Source organism: Crocuta crocuta, unplaced genomic scaffold (genome assembly GCF_008692635.1).
Source record: "Crocuta crocuta isolate KB4526 unplaced genomic scaffold, BGI_CrCroc_1.0 scaffold274, whole genome shotgun sequence".
Taxonomy (NCBI): domain Eukaryota; kingdom Metazoa; phylum Chordata; class Mammalia; order Carnivora; family Hyaenidae; genus Crocuta; species Crocuta crocuta.
Genome location: NW_027530222.1, coordinates 2,295,541 through 2,317,219, shown reverse-complemented (window position 1 = coordinate 2,317,219; position 21,679 = coordinate 2,295,541). Strand labels below are relative to the sequence as shown.

Below are 21,679 nucleotides of genomic sequence, written 5' to 3'. Positions count from 1 at the left end.
TCTATACAAGCTGATAAGCTCCTCACATTTAGCCTAGTGATTTTAATAGTACGCTTTCAGAATATTTTTTAAATTATTGAATTAATGAGCATAGTGTTTGGAGCTTGTAATGTGTTTTAAGGCAGAGGATTCAGTTACCCCAGTTGAGGACAAGTTTGATTTCTCAGCTGAGGAATAGGCTGGTAAATTCCACCCTGTGAAGATTGGAACAGTTAGGGACCTTGGAATGATTGCAAAGAGTCTGAAATTCTGCACATGAATACTGGGCTTTATCTGTAGGCTAAATAAATAATATGTCTCATACATATGTATACTATTTATAAATGTATGCAGATGCAGCTATGGTTCATAAAATATGCACAGCTATGGTTCATAAAATATGCACTAAAGATGTGACTGAATTTATAGATTTTTGATGTTACATATTTTCACTTAGGTGACATTAAGTTGATTTTTTTAACATGAAAATGTCCTCATATTTTAAAAGACTGAGTATCCTCAACTCTGTTTTACACAAAGGAGGAATCAAAAGATTTTTTGGACTTGGAGAGTAGCATGATGAGTTAATGTGTCTTAGAGTTTGAAGAGAATATGGAATACTTAATTTTTCCTTTATAACGTCCTGCAGTATGAGATTGAGATGCATAGTAGGCTTGTATTCAATATATCAATTGATTTGAGTTATTAACATAGGATACGGTTGTGTTAAAAAGAATTTGTGTTGGGGGCATCTGGGTGGCTCAGTTGGGTAAGTGTCTGACTCTTGGTTTCAGCTCAGGTCATGGTCTTGTTCATCAGATCTGGCTCCTTGTTGGGCTCTGTACTGATACCATAGAGCCTGCTTGGGATTCTCTCTCCCTCTCTCTCTGTCCCTCCCCTGCTCTTACTCTCTCTCTCTCAAAATAAAATAAACTTTAAAAAATGCACCTTAAAAAAGATTTTGTGTTGTATTATAATTTAGGTATGTTATTTCCTTTAAAATTTACCTTATAAAATGTTGAATGGCCTTATTTTCATACGCCTGAATCAGATCTTCAGAGTTAGATTTTAACTTCTTTCCAAGTAGGTATAATAATTTAGATCTGTTGTAGATCTATAATCTCTTATTGGAAATCCTAAGGGTCAGATGTGTTTAGAAATTTAAAATTTGGGGGGCGCCTGGGTGGCTTAGTCGGTTAAGTGTCCGACTTTCACTTAGGTCATGATCTCACGGTTCGTGGGTTTGAGCCCCGCGTCAGGCTCTGTGCTGACTGCCAGCTCAGAGCCTGGAGCCTGTTTCAGTCTGTGACTCCCTCTCTCTCTGACCCTCCCCTGCTCACGCTGTCTCTCTCTCTCTCTCCTAGAAATAAATAAAACATTAAAAAAAAAATTTAAAATTTGGGTTTTAGAAAAGCAATACAGTACATGTATGATATATTATGTGAATATTACAACTGGGGTTTGGGGTATCACCATGCAATTATATACATGAGTATTTCTTCAGTGAAACAAATGAATAATCATACAAAACCAGATAAATAATTAACTACCAAATGAAATTTGATGCCAAATTCACAAGAAGTCTTTTAGTTTTCAGAGCTTTTAAGCTTTGTGTTGTGAATATGAGATTATAGGCCTAAAAGACATGGACTTTTATAGGCCTAAAAAACATGGACTTTTTAAAGACAGTTATGTTCTGAGTATATTGCCTTATCTTTTCAGATACTTTAATTTGATGTTTTTCACTTTTTAAAGGAATAATAGAAACTTCAGAAATAATTACTGCTTTGAAATCACTGGGTATAAATATTTCTGAAGCTCAGGCAAACAATATTCTACAAAGGTCAGTTCTTATCCTTATTTTTTAACAGTTTTTATTTTTATTTAATTCCATGTTAGAAACTAATTGCTGTATGTGTAGCACCTTCCTTCCCCCCTGCCTCCCATGTTTCCTGCCTGCCTATCTTTCTTTTTAGGTTTGATAACATCAGCTTTTATTGACAGATCTGTAAGAAATTCATGGTATTGTGAGAATGCTGTTGATTCATAAAGTGTTTATTCTTCATAAAATCCCTAGAGTAAAATCCTGCCTGCTTTTAGCTCAAATGACAGGTGTAATTCTCTTAAGCAATTGATTTAGAACATTTTATTTTTAATTTTTTCGACATACAAAAAACTGAACATTATTAATATACACAACTTGGTGAGTTTGGAGGTGCGTAAACACCTAGGAAGCCATTACCACAGTCTATGTCATAAACATATCCATCCCTTCCAAAAGGTTCCTCCCACCCTCTTATTTACTACTATTATTTTTTCTGATAAGACTACTCTTTTGTAGTTAAAACTTCAATTTATTTTTTAATTGAGATATAACTGACATGAAACATTAGTTTCAGGTGTAGAATTTAATGTTTTGATATTTGCATATATTGTGAAATGATCATCACTATAAGTCTAATTAGCATCTGTTACCATACATCGTTACGTTTTTTTTCTATGATGAGAATTTTAAAGACTTACTCTCTTAGCGTGTTTCAAAATTATGCAGTATAGGATTATTAACTCTAGTTACCATGCTGTACATTATATTCCCATGACTATTTTATACCTTTTGACCTCTTTCACTCATTTCACTCATTCCCTAAACCCCTGCTTCTGACAACCCTAATTGTTCTCTGTATGAGGTTTTTTTTTTTTTTTTCAGTATTTCACTTATAGGTGAGATCATATGGTATTTGTCCTTGTCTGACTTATTTCGCTTAGCAAAATTCCTTCAGGGGCCATCGTTGTTGTTTCAAATGGCTGGATAATATTCCATATTCCACGCCCATTTGTGTGTGTGTGTGTCTGTGTGTGTACACACATACCACATTTTCTTTATCCATTCATCCATTGGTAGACACTTAGGTTGTCTCCATGTAGGAACAATTAACATAAATCTACTGTCTTAGCAAATTTTTTTTTAAAATTTTTTTAATGTTTTATTTATTTCTAGGAGAGAGAGAGAGACAGCGTGAGCAGGGGAGGGTCAGAGAGAGAGGGAGTCACAGACTGAAACAGGCTCCAGGCTCCGAGCTGGCAGTCAGCACAGAGCCCGACGCGGGGCTCGAACCCACGAACCGCGAGATCATGACCTAAGCAAAAGTCAGACGCTTAACCGGCTAAGCCACCCAGGCGCCCCTGTCTTAGCAAATTTTTAAATATCCAATAGAGCATTCTTACACTTAGTATTTATTCTTGGAGGATTTATTATAAATGTTATAAGTACTATTTTTGTTTTAAATTTCAGCATCGATAGTGATGGAACGATGACAGTAGACTGGGATGAATGGAAGTACTATTTTTTATTTAATCCTGCAACAAATATTGATGAAATTGTTCATTTCTGGAAGCGTTCTACTGTAAGACTGCTTTGTATTTTACTCTATTTTTATTTTGCCACAAATGCCGTAGCTGTTACTATGATAACATAATCCCTATAATACTTTCATCCTCCGTGGCTAAAATAGCAATATTCTCTCCTAATAATGTTCTACTAATTTAGCAAGGAGTATTAGTGTTACATGTACAAACGCAGCTACCAAAATTTCTTTGTTTGCTAAAACCTAGAACTTAAAGTATATACTCATTGCTGCAAGGGCCTATGTTGTGTTGACAGTAAGTTACTCTGATATAGTTAACTGTTAGGAAAGTGGAAAAATAATATACTTTTCTTTTTTCACAAAATGATGTACTCAGTTATTTTTCTATTATAGGAAATGCAAAGTCAAACATTAAAATGCAAAATTTCAGAATCAGAAAGCACCAACTGTATAATCTACATATTCTTTAAGAAAATTTTTAAATGTTTATTTTTGAAAGAGAGAGAGAGAGAGAGAGAGAAGGAGTGTGAGAGGGGAAGGGGCAGAGAGAGAGGGAGACACAGAATCTGAAGCTGGCTCCAGGCTCTGAGCTATCAGCCCAGAACTGGATGTGGGGCTTGAACTCACGGACCACAAGATCATGACCTGAGCCGAAGTTGGACCCTCAACCAACTGAACCACCCAGGCACCCCCTACCTATTCTTTTTATATAAATACTTGACTCAGTTATGAGGAACACATGAGGTTTCAATATTGAAAATATTTTTTTTCCTTTTTTAGACCTCTGATGCAGAGGGTTAAGTTAATCACTTATTCATGGTATACTATTTGCATCCTCTTCTCCATAGACAACATAGGGGAAGACTAAATGTTACTTATTATGATAGGCACTTATTCTAATATATTCCATCTGTGTCTTGGATATGTATATTTTCTTAGGAATCATGTAGTATTTCAAGTGTGTGCTTTGAATTTACATAGATAGTATTCTGCTAAAGGCCACAGCTGATTTCTTGCTTTGTTCACTTAATATTATGATTTTAAGGTCTGTCCTTGTTTTTATGCACTCATCTAGTTTGTTGTTTCTAACTACTACATAGTATACATTTAACACATCTTTACCAACTTCCCTAGTAGGAGACATCTAAATTTTCTCCAACTTCAAAAAAAATGCTTTTCTCTTTTGTATCTTTGGGAATTTCACCTGGATTTCTGAGTCAAAAGGAATATGCATTTGCAAATTTCAGTAGGTTATCCACTTTTAATTTTATAAAATATAGCCATGTTATGGGGCACCCGGGTGGCTCAGTTGGTTAAGTGACTGACTTCCGCTCAGGTCATGATCTTGCAGTTCATGGGTTTGAGCTCTGTATTAGGCTCTGTGCTGACAGCTCAGAGCCTGGAGCCTGTTTCAGATTCTCTGTCTCCATCTCTTTATGCCCTTCCCCCACTCACACTCTGTCTCTCAAAAAATGAGTAAACATTAAAAAAAATTTAAAAAGTATAGCCCTGTTATTTCCCAGAATATGAATGCTATGGTAGGTTACATTCCCACCAGCAGTGCATGAAGGTTTCTGTTTCTCTACATATTGCTTGGTATTGTCCAGTTTTCTAATACTTTCCACTCTGTTGGGTATAAAGTGGTATCTTCTTTTAATGTGCATTTCTTTGATTCTTAGTGAATTTTAAACATCTCCTCATAGAAATACTAGAGATTCACTTGTTCTGTTCTAGGACTTATCTACTTCTATCCTTATCTCTTTTCTCAAGATTTGTTGAGATATAATTGACATGACAGTGTGAAAGTTGGGGTGTACAACATGGTATTTGATACACTTATGTATTATAAAATGACTGGCACAGTAGGGTTAGTTAGCACCTCTATTACCTCACATAATTATCATTTCTTTTTTGTGGTGAGAACACTCATAGCAACTTGCAAGTATATAATACAGAATTAACTATAAGCACCATGCTGTACATTAGATCCCCAGATTTAGTCACTTCGTAACTTTGTCCTTTGACCAACATCTTCTCATTCCCCTAATTCCCCAGCCCTTAGCAACCACCATTCTACTGTCTGTTTCTATGAATCTGGCTTTTTTAGATTCCATATATGAGTCCATACAATACTTGCCTTTCTCTGTCTGACTTATTTCACTTAGCATAATCCCCTCGAAGTCCGTCTATATCGTTGCAAATAGCAGGATTTGCTTCTTTCTGAATAATAATCCAGTGTGTGTGTGTGTGTGTGCGTGCGCGCGCACGCGCACGCACACGCGCGCGCACGCGCATGCGCGCGCACCACATCGCCTTTATCCATTCATCTGTAGGTACACTTAGGTTGTTTCCATAACTTGGCTATTGTGAGTAGTGCTTCAGTGAACATGGAGGTACAGGTATCTTTTTGAGATCCTGATTTCATTTTCTTTGGCTTTATATCAAGAAGTCAAATTTCTGGATCATATGACAGTTCTGTTTTAATATTTCGAGGAGCCTCATACTGATTTCCATAGTGGCTGTACCAGTTAAATTCCCACCAACAGTGCAGAAAGGGTTCTCTTTTGTCTACATCCTCACCGACACGTGTTGTCTGTTGTTTTGTATGTAGTAGCCATTTTAACAAGTGTTAGGTGATATTGTGATTTTGATTTGTGTGTCCCTAATGTGGACCATCTTTTCATGTACACACTGGCTATTTATATGTTTTTTTTTTAAAGAAATGTCTGTTTTGTTCTTTTGCCCATTTTTCTTCATTAGAGTGTTTGTTATTGAGTTGTATAAGTCCCTTATGTATTTTGGTTATTAACCTCAAATCAGATATATGATTGTTTCTTTTACTGTGTAGAAGCTTTTAAGTTTGATGTAGACCCACTAATTAATTTTTGCTTTTATTACTTATGCTCTTGGTGTCATATCCAAAAGGTCATTGCCAAGACCCATGTCAAGGAGAGTTTTCCTTGTTTTCTTTAAGGAGTTTTACAGTTTCAGGTCTTATTTTAAGTTTTTAATCCATTTTGAGTTTATTTTTCTGAGTGGTGTAAGGTAGGGGTCCAATTTCATTCTGCTGCATGTGATTATCCAGGTTTCCCAGCACCATTCTTTGAAGAGGCTATCCCTTTCCCATTGAATATTCTTGGCTCCTTTGTCATATGAATTTGTATGTGAGGGTTTATTTCTGGGTTCTCAGTTCTGTTCTATTAGCTTATGTGCCTCTTTTTCTGCCAGTATCATATATTTTCATTATGATAGCTTTGTAGTATTGCTTGAAATCAAGGAGTATGATGCTTTGTTCTCTTTCAGGATTGCTTTGGCTATTTGGAATTTGTGTTTCCATATGTATTCTAGGATTTTTTTTCCCTATTCTGTGAAGAATGCAATTGCAATTTTGATAGGGATTGCATTGAATCTATAGATGGTTTTGGGTATATAGACATTTAACAATATCAGTTCTTCCAGTCCATGAGTATGGTATATCTTTCCATATATTTATGTCATATTCAATTTATTTCATCAGTGTCATTGAGTCTTCAGTTTGCAGGTTGCTTACCTCCTTGGTTAAATTTATTCCTAAGTATTTTATTGTTTTTGATGCTATTATAAATGAGTTTGTCTTCTATATTTCTTTTTCAGATATTTTGTTGTTAGTGTATAGAAATGCAACTGATTTTTATATATTGATTTTATATCTTGTAACTTACTGATTTCATTGATTAGCTCTAACAGGGTTTTTTTTGTGGAGACTGGGATTTTCTATATATACAAAGACAATTTTACTTCTTTTTTTCTGATTTGGATGCCTTTTATTTCTCTTTTTTGCTCAACTGCTGTGGCTAGGACTTTCAGTATTATGTTGAATAGGATTGGTGAGAAGAATGATCACATTGTCTTGTTCCTGATCTTCAAGGAAAAACTTTCAACCTTTAGCCATTGAGTATGTTAGTTGTGAGATTGTTAATATGGTCTTTAACATGTTGAGTTATTGCACTTATTCTTCTATATTATAATTGCTTGTTTCTTTTCCTATCTTTCTCATTATACTACAAACTCCCAGAGGGAAGAAACTAACTTCTACATCATAATATCATGAATACACAGCCCAGCACTTGGCATGCTAATTTATTAATTCAACACCTGTTTACTGAGCACACTTATCTCCACAGACCAAGGTGCAAGGTTGACAACAGTGCACAAGAAAGACGAGTTTGCAGCTCTTATCAGGGTTACTTTTAAAGGAGGAAGCAAGCAATAGATAGAAATGAACTAATTAAGATTGTGCTAAGTGTTAGAGAACTGTTGCGTGGCAAGCACTGTGGTGTGTGACTAGGACATGATAACTGCACTGAGTATGTACCTTTTTCATGGACGAGATTAATCTAAATCATTTTATAATTTAAAATTAATAACTCTAGGGGCACCTGGGTGGCTCAGTTGGTTAAGCATCCAACTTTGGCTTGGGTCATGACTTCACAGTTCATGAGTTCGAGCCCCGCATCAGGCTCTGTGCTGAGAGCTCGGAGCCTGGAGCCTGCTTCAGATTCTGTGTCTTCCTTTCTCTCTGCCCCTCCCTTGCTCACGCTCTCTCTTTCAAAAATAAACAAACATTAAAAAAATAAAAGAAAATAATAACTCTAATGGGAATTGATTTTACAGATTTTAAACCTGTATGTGAATGTATTATTAAAAATCATTTGGTCTAGTACAAGTCCTGAGAAAATTGTAGTCTTCATTAATGGAGGTGAGATATGAAAAAAAGTCTTTGGGATTTTGGTCTTTGTAAAAAGTTATCTTTTTAATTTATCAAGTGTTTATACTTCTCCTTACTGTGTAATTCATTTTTATATCGTATCAGATAGTTGACATAGGGGAGAGTATATCTATTCCAGATGAATTTACTGAGCATGATAAGCATTCTGGAGATTGGTGGAGGCGTCTGGTGGCAGCAGGTGTAGCTGGAGCAGTCGCAAGAACGTGCACGGCACCTTTGGACCGCTTGAAAGTCATGATGCAGGTAGATTGCACTCTTTACCCCTTAAGCATTAACATGACTTGAAAAGCCCTCCATAATTTTCAAAAAGAAATGTTTTGACACATCTCATACTATTTCTCATTAAAGTTTTACATCTTTCTGAAAATGTAAATTTTCTTATTTCAATATTAAAAGATTTCCTAATTTTCTTAAAGATGCTTGTGTGCTACTTAAATTAATTTTTATTGGAAATAATAATATAACACTCTGTTAGAAGTTTTTTTTCCCAGAAATATAACTAAATCTATGAAAATAGTATTAGGACACCACTAGTCTTATTTATTAGTTATCTCTAGACCCTGGCATCTGCATAATAGCATGGTTGTATTCTACTATTTAAGTATTAAGCATATTTCTGGGAATTCTACTATTTAAGTATTAAGCATATTTCTGAGAATTGAAAAATAAGTTACTTAAAGTTTACTACTGGATGATACTTCACAAATTATTTTTATTTTACTGAGTAATGGGATTGTCAATGGTAGTTTTAAAATGGTGCATAGTTTAGTCTGTTAATTGTCATAATTCAAATTTAACATTTGCCGAATACTTTCTTTGCAAGGATACAAAAATTAATAGTTCACAATCTAGTGAGTTTAAATTTATAATTAAACTTATATACTGGATGTTGTATTGTCTTTTGTGTTTTTTGGTAACATTGGTGACATTTGGTAATGTATTATGAACGGTTTTTTTTTTGTTCATGTCTGATCTTATTTATTTGTTGCTCTTAGAAAATCTTACTTCTGACAGACTCAGATGTAGAGGTGGGAACTCTCAGAGGGGATAGCCTCCATCTCCTGACAGTCTGTTACTGCTTTTCCTTTGGCTTCCTTCCTTCTCTTGGCCAAAAGTTTAGAATATACTATGGCCTCTTCGTTATTTTTCTATTTTTCTGATTTTTATGCTATCTCTTCAGAACCATCACATGGAGCAGTTAGATGCTGAATCTTGGGGATTTGGGTCCTGAGTTTTGTGCCCTCTTTGTCTAGGGGCTTTCTGACAACATATTGGTGGACATGATCTTCTGCAGAGAGATTGAAAAGTTTACAGATCCTGCTAGCTCTTATGTGTGCTAGGTGATGAGGCACAGTGGTATCAGCCTAGAAATATCCTCCCACTTTTCTACAATAACCAAGTTGGGAACACTCTGATCTGTGTCCACAACGCTACCCTGAACAGATTTGCACTTTCCTTCTCCAGCTCTCCTGCATCTATATCTGGAATGCCCATTACTCAGGAGAAGTGCTCACTTTATGAATAGTTTATATACTGTTTTTTGTCTTTGTGATGAACAGGATAAGATGAACATGTTTTCATGTTATTTCAGATACTCTTCAGATATTTCAAATGTTTGTGTATTCCTCAAATACAGGTTTTAATGACTGTATTATTTCAAGTAGATGTGCCTTATTATTTTAGTTTTTTTTTTTCCTATTCTTGGACATGTAGGTCTTTAAACCTCTTTAAAAATTATAATTCATAATAGTTCATAATGATGAAAATAACTGTTTATGAATCTTTTTTATAGTATTTAAGATTAGAAAGAGTTCCTAGAAATTAAGTAATGATGTGAACATTAAAAAGCTGGTGTAGGTGCACATGCATAGTGTTAAATTCTTTTCCAGACTTCTTCCCATCGGAGATGGGAATGCCCATTTCGCCTTGCTCTCCCTTTATTATTCTCTTATAGCCAGGAGGGTATTTTACCAATGTTTTAGTTTTCACCTTCTTAAAAATAACATTTTTCTTATTATAAAATAAAACATTAGGAAAATGAGAAAATACAGAAAAGTATAAAGAAAGACATTAAAATGACCTGTAATTCTAGTGTATTAGTTTTCAGTAATGCTGTAACAGGATATCACAGACTGGCTTACACAACAGAATTTTATTGTCTCACAGTTTCGGAGGCTAGAAATCTGACATCAAGGTGTTGGCATGGTTAGTTCCTTCTGAAGGCACTGAGGAAAGGATCTGTTCCAGGCCTCTCTCCTTGGCTTGGAGATGACTGTCTTTTCTCTGTGTCTCTTCACATTGTCTTCCCTCTCTACATGTTTCTGTGTCCAAATTTCCTCTTTTTATAAGGATACTAATCATATTAGATTTTAGAGCTCACTTTAAGACCTTACTTCAATTTGATTATCTCTATAAAGATCCTATCTTCAAATAAGGTCACATTCTGAGGTAATGAGCATTGGGACTTGAACGTATAAATTTTAGGGGGATGCAGTTGAACCCACAACACTTCGCTACCCAGAAGTATCCACTTTTGAAAGTTTGACATATTCTCATCCGTTCCTTTTTCAGTGCATATTTCAGTGTACTTTTTAATAATCTTGTAATATATTAGCAGCAACACATTTTATGTGTGCAAATATTTTCTGGTAAGTCATTCCTGTTTCCTTTAAGTTCTTTTCTTTGATATATGGGATTAAAGTATGTATTTGGGAAAACAAAAAATTAATATATCAATTTTATATGTTTCCAAAGAAAATGGTGTTGAAGACCATAGATATTTATATTTATATATCATTATTTTATTAGCAATAATAACATCAATGTCATATTACCAGCAAAATAAATTAAAAAATAAATTTCCTGTTCATTTCTAGGTTCATAGTTTAAAGTCAAGGAGATTGAGATTGATTGGTGGGTTTGAGCAGATGGTAAAAGAAGGAGGAATTCGTTCTCTTTGGCGGGGTAATGGCGTAAATGTTTTTAAAATTGCGCCTGAGACAGCACTCAAGATTGGGGCCTATGAACAGGTAAAATGTTACTGCCAGTAAAATTTTATGATAAAGATCAGATTTTAAATTTAATTTAAAAATTTAGACTTTCATGGGAGAGAAAACTGGAATGTGCACAAGCAATAGATATCATTGCGTAAGTACAGGCATGCCTTGAAGATCTTGTGGGTTTGGTTCTGGACCACCTCAATAAAGTGAGTCACATCCATTTTTGGTTTCCCAGTTCATGTAAAAGTTATGTTTACACTATTCTGTAGTCTGTTTAGTGTGCGACAGCATTATATCTGAAAGAAAAACCTATGTATGCACTCTAAGTAAAAGTACGTTATAAGCATCATCTGAACCTTTAGTGAGTTCTGATCTTTTTGCAAATGGAGGGTCTTGCTTCCATGGGTATGGCTGCTGACTGATCAGGGTGGTGGTTGCTGAAGGGGGGGGTGGCTGTGGCAATTTCTTGAAATAAGACAACAGTGAAGTTTGCCTCATTGATGAACTCTTCCTTTCACAAACATTTTCTCTGTAGCATGTGATTCTGTTTGTTAGTATTTTACCCACAGTAGAGTTTTTATGAACTTGGGGTCAATCCTGTCAAACCTACCACTGCTTCATCAACTAACTTTATATAATAGTCTAAATCCTTTTTTGTCATCTTAACAGACTCCACAGCGTCTTCACCAGGAGTAGATTCCTTCTGAAAAAGAAAAAAAACCCCACTTTTTTGTTCTTCTATCAGAAGAAACTTTATCTGTGAACGTTTTATAATGAAATTGCAGTAATTCAGTCCCATCTTCGGGTTCCACCTCTAATTCTGGTTCTCTTGCTGTTTCTACCACACCTGCAGTTACTTCCTCCACCGAAGTCTGGAACCTCTTCTTCCAAATGCCTGTTAGTGTTGATATTTTCACCTCTTCCCATGAATCATGAAAGCCCTTAATGACATCTAGAAAGGTGAATCCTTTCCCGAAGGTTTTCAGTTTACTTTCTGTGGTTCTGTCAGAGAAGTCTATGGCAGCTCTAGTCCCTGCTGTCAGCTCTGAGACAGTCATCTTTGGGTCTTTCAACAGGGACTCCCTTATTTTAGAAATAGTCTATTGGTAGGTTCTCCAGTCATGATAAAATTCATTGTAATATTTCCACCTTCCTGAGTCTACGAGTCTCTTCCTCAACAATCTGTCAAAGACTTTGGCATCTCCACCTCATTTACTATCAGCTACAGTTGTGTCCAAGCTTTAAGGAGCAGTCCCAGTAGCATATTAGGACAGGCTTTAGGAGTTTTGTGTCATGGGAGAGTGTTCTACATCAATAAAATCTTCCGTATCCAGCATTACATTTCACCTCTCGTATCCTCACCATCAGTACTCTTGTAAACCACTCTCACACTGTTCCTCTGGTTCCTTCCAGTCCATAGTAGCCGGGTCCTTGGGCTATTTGAGGACTGACCCCATGTAAGTTACTGGTTGGGAGGCAGTAAGAGGTGGTGGTGGCTGGGACAGACTGTGGGAAGAGCAAACATCCTCTTGTAAGGCATCTGCCTTTTTGAGGCCTTTACATGGCCACTGGGCAAAGAGAAGCTGCTCTGCTCTAGCAGTGGGAAGGGGATAACTTTTTGTCAAATTGGAGGGTGCTAAGAGACTCCACTTTCTAGGCATATACATCCAAATGTCCCCATCCCATGTGTCAGGTCCTATTTCTTCCCAGCGAGAGTCTTCACTTTACCATAGGAGACCTTTTGAGGCTCTACATGGTTTCCTTAAAAACTCTGTTACCTTTACATTTATATCCTGGGCCTGATTTTTAGACGTCTATGAGGATTTCTTTAAATGCTTATATGAAGGCCTTATAGTGTACATAATATGATTTAAGGTGATAATTAGCTGACCTAACCTTGACATTCTCTTCCTTCAAAGTATCTAAGACATGGGGCTCCTAGGTGGCTCAGTTGGTTAAGCGTCCGACTTTGGCTCAGGTCATGATCTCATGGTTCGTGGGTTCGAGCCCCACATCGGGCTCTGTGCTGATGGCTCAGAGCCTGGAACCTGCTTCGGATTCAGTGTCACCCTCTCTCTCTGCCCCTCCCCTACATGTACTCTGTCTTCCTCTCTCTCAAAAATAAATAAACATTAAAAAAAGTATCTAAGACAGGGTGAATCTCCAAATTCTACACTTGAAACTAATACCACACCATATGTTAGCTAGCTTGAATTTAAATAAAATCTTGGAAGGAAAAAAATAAGAAAAAAAAACCAAAACCTCCAAAGAACAAAGTTTCTAAGGCAATGAATCAGAGGCAGCCACCTCCACAATCCTTTTTATTATTTAATTAACATTATAAACTTATAAACGATATATTTCATTTTGGTAATATTATATATTTCAATACTTTTATTTATACAGTATAAAAAATGGCTTAGTTTTGATGGTGCGAAAATAGGAATTATTGAGAGATTTGTATCTGGCTCGTTGGCTGGTGCAACTGCCCAGACCTGTATTTACCCCATGGAGGTATGTATTGTTATAAAATTGTAAGTAATGTTTTCAGTACAAATTATAACTTTTAAAATAAACACACCCTAGATCAGTGATTTTGTACAATAAACAGCTTTATAGCTACAGGATTTAAATACTAGTGTTAGTTGGACCTAGTAAATATTTTCTTTTGTTTATTTAGGATCAAGGTAGTATTGTAGATGTATAAAGAAGTTAAAAAATTTCATTGATTGATTGATTGATTGAATCACTGAATCAATAGTCAAGTCAAATCTGTATTGCACAGTCAATAAGTTTTAGGTATTTTTCTAGATCCAGAGACAAGTCAGTCATTTTGGTGATGGAACCTACAGTCTAGAAGAGGAGATAAAAATGTACATCAATAATAATGATCCAAAAGAAAAAACATAAATTCTAGAAGAGAGATCAATATGAAGTACTATGGAAATTTAGGGGGGAGAAATGATTTCCAGCTAGTGATTTCATGAAAGATATGAATAGAATATGTGAGTTTGGCTTAGATTTGGGCATTCAGAGATAATGAGGAAGAGCATTTTAGGTGGAAACAATGACGTGAGCAAGGGAATGGAGGCAAAAGAGCAGATATTTAGGTTTGGACTGGACACTGGATAATATCATGAATAACGGGTTAGGGCCAGATCCTAAAGGCTCTTGAATGCAATGTAAGAAACTATAATTTTAATTTCTTAAAAAATAAGAAGCCAGTAAAGACTTTGGAAGCTGAAATACAGTCTTGGTAAAGTTTTCTACAGTGAGGGAGACGTGAGATGACTGTATACAAGATACTGCCATCATTCAGGGAGTGATGGTAAAGGCTTGGAGTATGACATTAACTGGAGGAAACTGACCCCTGTTAGGGCTGTCGCAAGAACTGACAGCCTGAGATGCAACAGAAAGGAGAGAGGGAGAGGAAGAAGGTGAAGCTCTGTCTGGGTTCTGTGCCTAAGTGTTTAGGTGAGTTACATCTGAGTTACACCTCTAATGGAGTTGGGGAGTGGTGGAAGTGGCCCAGACTGTGAGAGATGATGAGTTCAGGTTTGCATGATTTAATTTGGGTTGTCATTGGACAACCAGGTTATGATTTTCAGCAGGCAGTTGCAAATGTGATACTGAGACTTGAGAGATTTCAAGTCTTGATGTGTCATCTGCAAAGAAGTGCTAGTTAAAACCATGAGATTACTTAGGAAAAAGTAGTGTGTGGTGCTTTAAAAAATTTTTTTTAACACCGAGAAGAAAACTTTGGAGAAGACCTTAATTTAGGGAGTGAGTGGGAAAAAAACCTGCCAATGAAGCAGACAGAAAAGATTTACTTGGGTAAGAAGGGAGTGAGTTCATTACCTTGGGGAGGGCAGAGAGCTTTATGAATGGGATTATCCAAAGTTTGGGTCCTGTAGAGAAGTTCTTTAAACAAAGCCTTCCAACTGATAGCTCAGAGGCAGCTCCATCAAGATAACACAATTTGCCAAGTCAAGAAAAAGTTTATGCTTTTTTTGGCTTGGCTGTTTTGGAGAGCCATTTCTCTAAGTATACATAGAGCTCCCTTAGATTAAATTAATGGAATTTAAGAAAACGGGAGTTTTCTTTTGGGAGAACTGCATAAGAATGTTGATCACAGACAGATGACTGAAGCCTATTATTGCCCTCATAGGTCTTGTTATGTTGCTACTTTATGAGCACCAAGTGAGTCTGTCATATCTAATAATTATAGTTAATCCACTTCACTGTTACAAGAGTTCTTAGAGTATGTATTTTAAGTATATACAAAATATTTTTTTTTCCATATTGGTTCTTCACTTTAACAGGATCATTTACTTTTTTTAAACTTGGAATTTGGCTATAGTTGCTCTATTTTGAAGCAATAATGTTATCTCAAATGAGTTTGTTTTAGAAAATGTTACCTTACAGCACATTAAAGGAGTTTGAACAGATGTTATTCATCAAAACCACAGTGATTAATTGTATTTTCCTATTTAAATAATTTTTTAAAATTCTGTACTGTGTCAGCAGTTTATAATTAAAAGTCACTTAGGGAAGGGGTGGCTGGGTAGCTTAGTCCGTTAAGCATCTGACTCTTTATTTCAGCTTAGGTCATGATCTCATGGTTTGCGAAATCGAGCCCCGCATCAGGCTCTGAGCTGACACTGCAGACAGAGTGGGGCCTGCTTGGGATTCTCAGATTCTGTCTCTCCCCCTCTCTCTGCCCTGCCCTGCCTCTCTCAAATAAATAAATAAATATTAAAAAATATAGTCGGGGCACCTGGGTGGCTCAGTTTGTTAAGTGTCCAACTCTTGGTTTCGGCTCAGGTTATGATCTCATGACTCATGAGTTCAAGCCCCACAGCATAGATCCTGCTTGGGATTCTGTCTCCCTCTCTCTCTGCACTTTCCCCACTTATGCATTCTCTCTGTCTCTCTGTATCAAAAATAAATAAACCTTAAAAAAATTAAAATAGTCAATTAGGGAGAAGTTTAAAATCATTATTTAAGATTGCTTCCTTTTTTTTTATTTCTATGACTGTAAACATTGTAATATAATACAGTTTTACTGAATTTCTAGATGAGTTGAGTGAATCTGATCAATATATTTTTATAACATTCTTCACATTTAGGTTCTAAAGACCAGACTGATTCTTGGTAAAACTGGACAGTATTCAGGGATTATTGATTGTGGCAAAAAGCTTCTGAAACAAGAAGGGGTTAGAACCTTTTTCAAAGGTTATATTCCTAACTTCCTAGGCATTCTACCTTATGCAGGCATAGATTTGGCTGTTTATGAGGTGAGTTTATTTTCACTAATATGACACTATGTTAGATTTGAAAATTTGGTATAATAATAGTCTTCATTCTAAAAATCAGATTATAATTGACTTTACATGAAATAGCTTCTGATAGAAGTTTGGTTGAATGATTTTATTGGACTTGCTTTCCAGTTAGTGATTTTAGATGTTAGTTGTCTTGTATTCTAATGATAACTTTTGTTTGACATTTCTTTGTTAATTAGGTTTTAGTGATTATAATTATAGACCTAAATGCCAATAAAATAGTGGTTCTCAACTCTAGATGCATATCAGAATCACCTGTATGTAGATCTTTAAAAAATAAGATTCTTGGGCTACATCTAAGATACTCTGATTTATCTGGGGGTATCCTAGGTTTAGGTATTTAGATATTCTATTTATTCTAGAGGGAGTCCTAGGGTTTAGGTTTTTTACTCTCTAGAAAAATCTGATGCATGGTTAAAATTGAGAAAGCTGAGATGTTACTGCCCAGTTGTGAAAATGAGAATTTAAGGAAGGAGTAATTGGGGACTCTGAGGGGTGGTGGTGAGGAGACGGGGAGAGACAGCATGGAGACAGGGCAAATATCCTAATGGTATAGTGCTTGTTGATTAGGCAGGATTCCAGGTTATTCCCCCTCTAACCAGTCATTTCATTTTTATGACCATACATGTGTTTTAGGTAGACTTGTCTTAACAATATATACCATCTGGTCATAAGAACCAGGTGAGAGTATGTGACTAGTAGAACTGCAATTCACTATCAGTGCAGGAAGGACAGCCCTCTAGCCACAGGCCCAGTGGTATGTTTGGCAAATCATACCACCATCATACAAAAGAGAGCCAGTTTTGTTTAGCGCTTAAAAATGTACATATCTTTTATAGAAGTTTAAAGTATTGAATATGATAGCATGTATTTCTTTTGTTTTCTAGTGTCTGTGATCTTATTAAATAACTTTTTTGCTCCTGTTTATGTTGGTCTGCCTCCATTCTTTTATTTTTACAGTTCAGTGTCCTTTGCTTTCTTACCAGATTGGCATTGCATATTTCTCTTTTTAGTTGCATGACTAATAAATACTCTGAGTAAAGACATTTTGAAATATACTTTTTTCAAAAGCATTAAATTATACATTTCATAATAGTTGCCTGAGTATAATGGTAAAGCTGTGTAATAAATTAACAGTTTTAAAAGTATTTAGTGATATTTAAAACTCACTATTTTAAAATAATTTCTTCTAGCCACTTTTATTCAAGGAAAAGCAAATTGGAAAGGTGAATCTTAAAAGTTCAGAAAATGTGGTTTTGTTAACCTAGAGTGGATTATGCAGTCTTCTCCACATTATTCTGTTAATCCCTCTGAGAATCGTCAGAATTTTGCTTGGGTCTTTGAGTGTCATTACAGACCAAAGCAATTAGACAAAACAAAACAAACAGAAACAAAACAAAAACACACGGAGAGAGACACAGAACATAGGAAAACTCAAACTGAGAATCTTCAGAATTTTGCTTGGGTCTTTGAATGTCACTATAGACAAAGCAATTAGACAAAACAAAACAAACAAAAACACACGGAGAGAGACACAGAACATAGGAAAACTCAAACTGAGGTTGTGTGAATACATTTGAAATATCTGTGTTTCCTGTCCCTGATGGGAAAGTAGGGATAGCCTCCTCTATACAAGGAGTAGGAACAATCTTTTGTAAAGACTTTGGAAAGAACAGTTACTAAAACCAAGTGATTAAGGTTGACTCTCGTTTATCAGTGTTGTGACTTGATAACTTAGTTTCTCTGAATTACTTCTTCATTTATACAATTTATAAAATGGAGATGACAGTATTGACGTGTCAAGTTTCTGAAGGGTTTAAGTGAAAATCTCAAATCAAGAACTAAGACTGGATTATAGAAAAAGATGAAGGACACTTTTCTTATTAATTTTAATGTGTCGTGACGGGACCTACTGAAGGTTTCTCAACTGGGGAAGTACTTGGAAAGTTTAAGGAAATTACCATACTGATGTAGATAAAACTTGGAGAGCACTTGAATTGGTATTAGGAGTCCTGGATTTTAGTTACACTTCTTATCTGTGAAGCCTTAGGCAAGTTGCCTCTATGAATCTTTCTTCTCATCTTCAGAAATGGGAATGATGATATCTATCTCACAGGCTCATTGTGAGGATTAAATGATGTAATGTATGTGAAAATGCACAAGAGCTAGCAAGCACTTAATAAATGTACTTGAATCTTAATGAATGTGAATATCTAGTTGGAGATTTAGATAAACAGTAAGAAGGTTGAATTATTATTTGCCCAAAGCCAAAGAGGAATACTCTAGAATAAAAGCCAGAAATATATATTTCAGATATATCCATTCTGCCTCAGCTTGGACCAGTTAAAATATGTATAGTGCTTGTTTCAACAAAGGGGGAAAAAAAAGAGAGAGACAAATCAAGGAACAAACTAAACTATAGAGAACAAACTGATGGTTACAAGAAGGGAATTAGGTATGGGGATGGGTTAAATAGGTGAAGAGGACTAAGACTACACTTATCTTAGGGTGCCTGGGTGGCTCAGTTGGTTGAGTGGCTGACTCTTGATGTCATCCAAGGTCATGATCCCAGGGTTGTGGGATCAAGTCCCGCATCAGGTTACGCCCTGAGCGTGGAGCCTGCTTAAGTTCTCTCCCAGTCTCTCTCTCTCTCTCTCTCTCCCCCAGTGCCCTCTCCCTGGCTCATGCTCTCATTCGCTCAAAAAAAAAAAAAAGAGAGAGAGAGAGAGAGAGTACATTTACCTTGATGAGCTCTGAGTAAGGTATAGAATTGTTGAATCACCATATTGTACACCTGAAACTAAATAGCATTGTATGTTAACTATACTGGAATAAAAAAAATTTTAATTTAAAAAATATGTACTTGATTCCTCAAAAAAATAAAACAAAAGCAAAAAAAGAAGCTACTCAAGGGGGTTCTGAGTGGCTCAGTTGGTTAAGCGTCCAACTCTTGATTTTGGCTCAGGTCATGATCTCATGTTTTGTGAATTTGAGCTGCAAGGGGCTCTGTGCTGATAGTTTGTAGCCTGCTTGGAATTCTCTCTCTCACCCTCTTTTTTCAGCCCCTCCCACGCATGCTCTCTCTCTCTCTCAAAATAAATAAATGAACATAAATATTGTAGAAGAGAAGCTACCCAGTATTTTTATTGAAATTGAGAGAGCAGCAAACTTTTTTCTACTTAGACTTGCATAATGGTTAAAGGATATTTACCACTCTCTTCTCTGTCAGCTTTTGAAGAATTATTGGCTAGAACATTATGCAACAAATTCTGTAGACCCAGGGATGATAATTTTACTGGGATGTAGTGCACTGTCTCACACTTGTGGTCAGATAGCCAGCTTCCCTCTGAACCTAATCAGAACTCGCATGCAGGCTCAAGGTGAGTTTTTTTTTCAATGAAGTAATAAGTTAAAAAGTGATTTAAGATAACTTGAATGAAGTACTAACAAAAACTAAGTTAAAAACAGTTTAAAATAACTAGGTTGTTTTAAATAAGTGGAAATTAATGATTTACATAAAAAGAAAAACTGTAGAATTGATAAATCAAAAGCAGCTTCTTTGATTCTTAAGGCACATATCTTGAATTTATTCTTTTATTATAGAGACTTTTGTCAATTTTATTTCTTCTCCACAGTTTGGTTTGGGACTTCCCACATTTCTTTCAGTTACTGATGATCGCTTTAAGGAGTTTATAATTAGAAAGTACCATGCCGAACAATAGAAAAGAGTTTTTCTTCAAATTAAGTCAACAGTTACTCAGTGCAAACATGCACTCCTCCCCTAGTTCTGCTGTCATTGTTCTGTTCTGCATCAGGACCTTAATATGTTTGTGGAAATGAATTTATGTTGCAATCCCCTTACCAAGGAGAGATTAAGAGGAAGGGAGGTTATCAGGGTTTTCCCGTCTCAAATGAAATGTTAGCAATTTAGATTTTAAGAAGATACCGTTATCACTTTACAAGGAGAAAAAGAAACCTTACCTAATTCTTTTATTTTTTTCCTAAGTAAATTATCTAAGGAGTCATGGGGCAAGTGATATTCTTTTACATTTGTTTTCTCCTCTTTTTGGTAAGATTTTTGGATTTAATTTAGATGGCAATCCAGGTTGGGAATCTGTCTATCCATCCCATCACCCACCCATTGCCCTATCAAACTATTTGTGTCATACTCAATTCCAGATGGTTCTTTGAGGTCCCTTTTATAGGACTTTCAAGTGCTGTCCCAAAGAACTTTCTGCAATGATAGAAATATTTTATCTCTGTGTTGTCCAGTATGGTAGCCACTAGTCAGACACTTGAAATGTTGTTAATGCAGTGAAGAAACTGAATTTTTAGTTTTACTTAATTTTTTTCCCAGTTATTTACNCTTGATCCATTCGTCCGTTGATGGACACTTAGGCTCTTTCCATGTTTTGGCTATTGTTGAGGGTGCTGCTATGAACATTAGTTTTACTTAATTTTAATTAATTTAAATTTAAATAGACACATGTGTCTGGTGGCTACTGTACTGGATAGCACAAGACTATTCTATAGGTAGGGAGAGAGGTATAGTCTAAAGTGATTTTAGCTTCTGTAAATTCTCATTAATCATTGGACTATCTTAATGTTTAAAGATTAAATATTGAATCACACTAATTTTTTTTCATTTTATAGTACTGGAGGAAAAAGGGACGACTTCTATGATTCACCTCATTCAAGAGATATATAACAATGAAGGAAAAAGGGGATTTTTCAGGGGTCTCACCCCAAACATCATAAAGGTGCTTCCTGCAGTAATCATCAGCTGTGCAGCTTATGAAAAAACAAGACAACATATGGGATTAACGTAAAAGTGAAATATCAAATTGTTGTCATTACCCAGATCACTTAATTGTAAGATAATACCTGGGTCGTAAAGAGAAATCTGTCTTTTTCTAAAATGAAAGACATACCAAATAATTGTTAAAACATTTTTTCTTTATCTATTACAAAATTTAGAAATTAAATCATTTTGGTAAAGTTCCTTAGTAATTTTAAATCCGCAATATCTACAGAAATCTATTTATGTTTTTCACTACTCTCCCTTGAATCCTAACTTTAAACTTATTTTTATTGAGTTTGGATATACATACCAGGGTAGCATTATAAAACATTTGGTCCATTGTAGCAGTTTGTGTTAACTTTTTTCTATTTAAACAATTGTTTGAAAAGCTGAGCTTGAAAATATTTAATATACTATAAGAAAAA

At 35.6% G+C, this 21,679-nt stretch overlaps 1 protein-coding gene across 2 annotated transcripts in view; it reads left to right on the top strand.

The window, feature by feature from the left end:
* The window catches only part of LOC144232689 (mitochondrial adenyl nucleotide antiporter SLC25A24-like), a 44,506-nt gene extending 23,052 nt beyond the window's left edge, over window positions 1-21,454 (top strand). For both annotated transcript variants that reach the window (XM_077765529.1, XM_077765528.1), the window contains exons 3-10: window positions 1,735-1,822; window positions 3,272-3,383; window positions 8,197-8,355; window positions 10,989-11,141; window positions 13,518-13,625; window positions 16,241-16,408; window positions 19,683-19,833; window positions 21,107-21,454. In XM_077765529.1, the coding sequence (XP_077621655.1) occupies window positions 1,735-1,822; window positions 3,272-3,383; window positions 8,197-8,355; window positions 10,989-11,141; window positions 13,518-13,625; window positions 16,241-16,408; window positions 19,683-19,833; window positions 21,107-21,282 (1,115 nt within the window). In that variant the 3' untranslated portion in view covers window positions 21,283-21,454. The remainder of the gene's footprint in view (window positions 1-1,734; window positions 1,823-3,271; window positions 3,384-8,196; window positions 8,356-10,988; window positions 11,142-13,517; window positions 13,626-16,240; window positions 16,409-19,682; window positions 19,834-21,106) is intronic.
* Window positions 21,455-21,679: the final 225 nt, after the last annotated feature.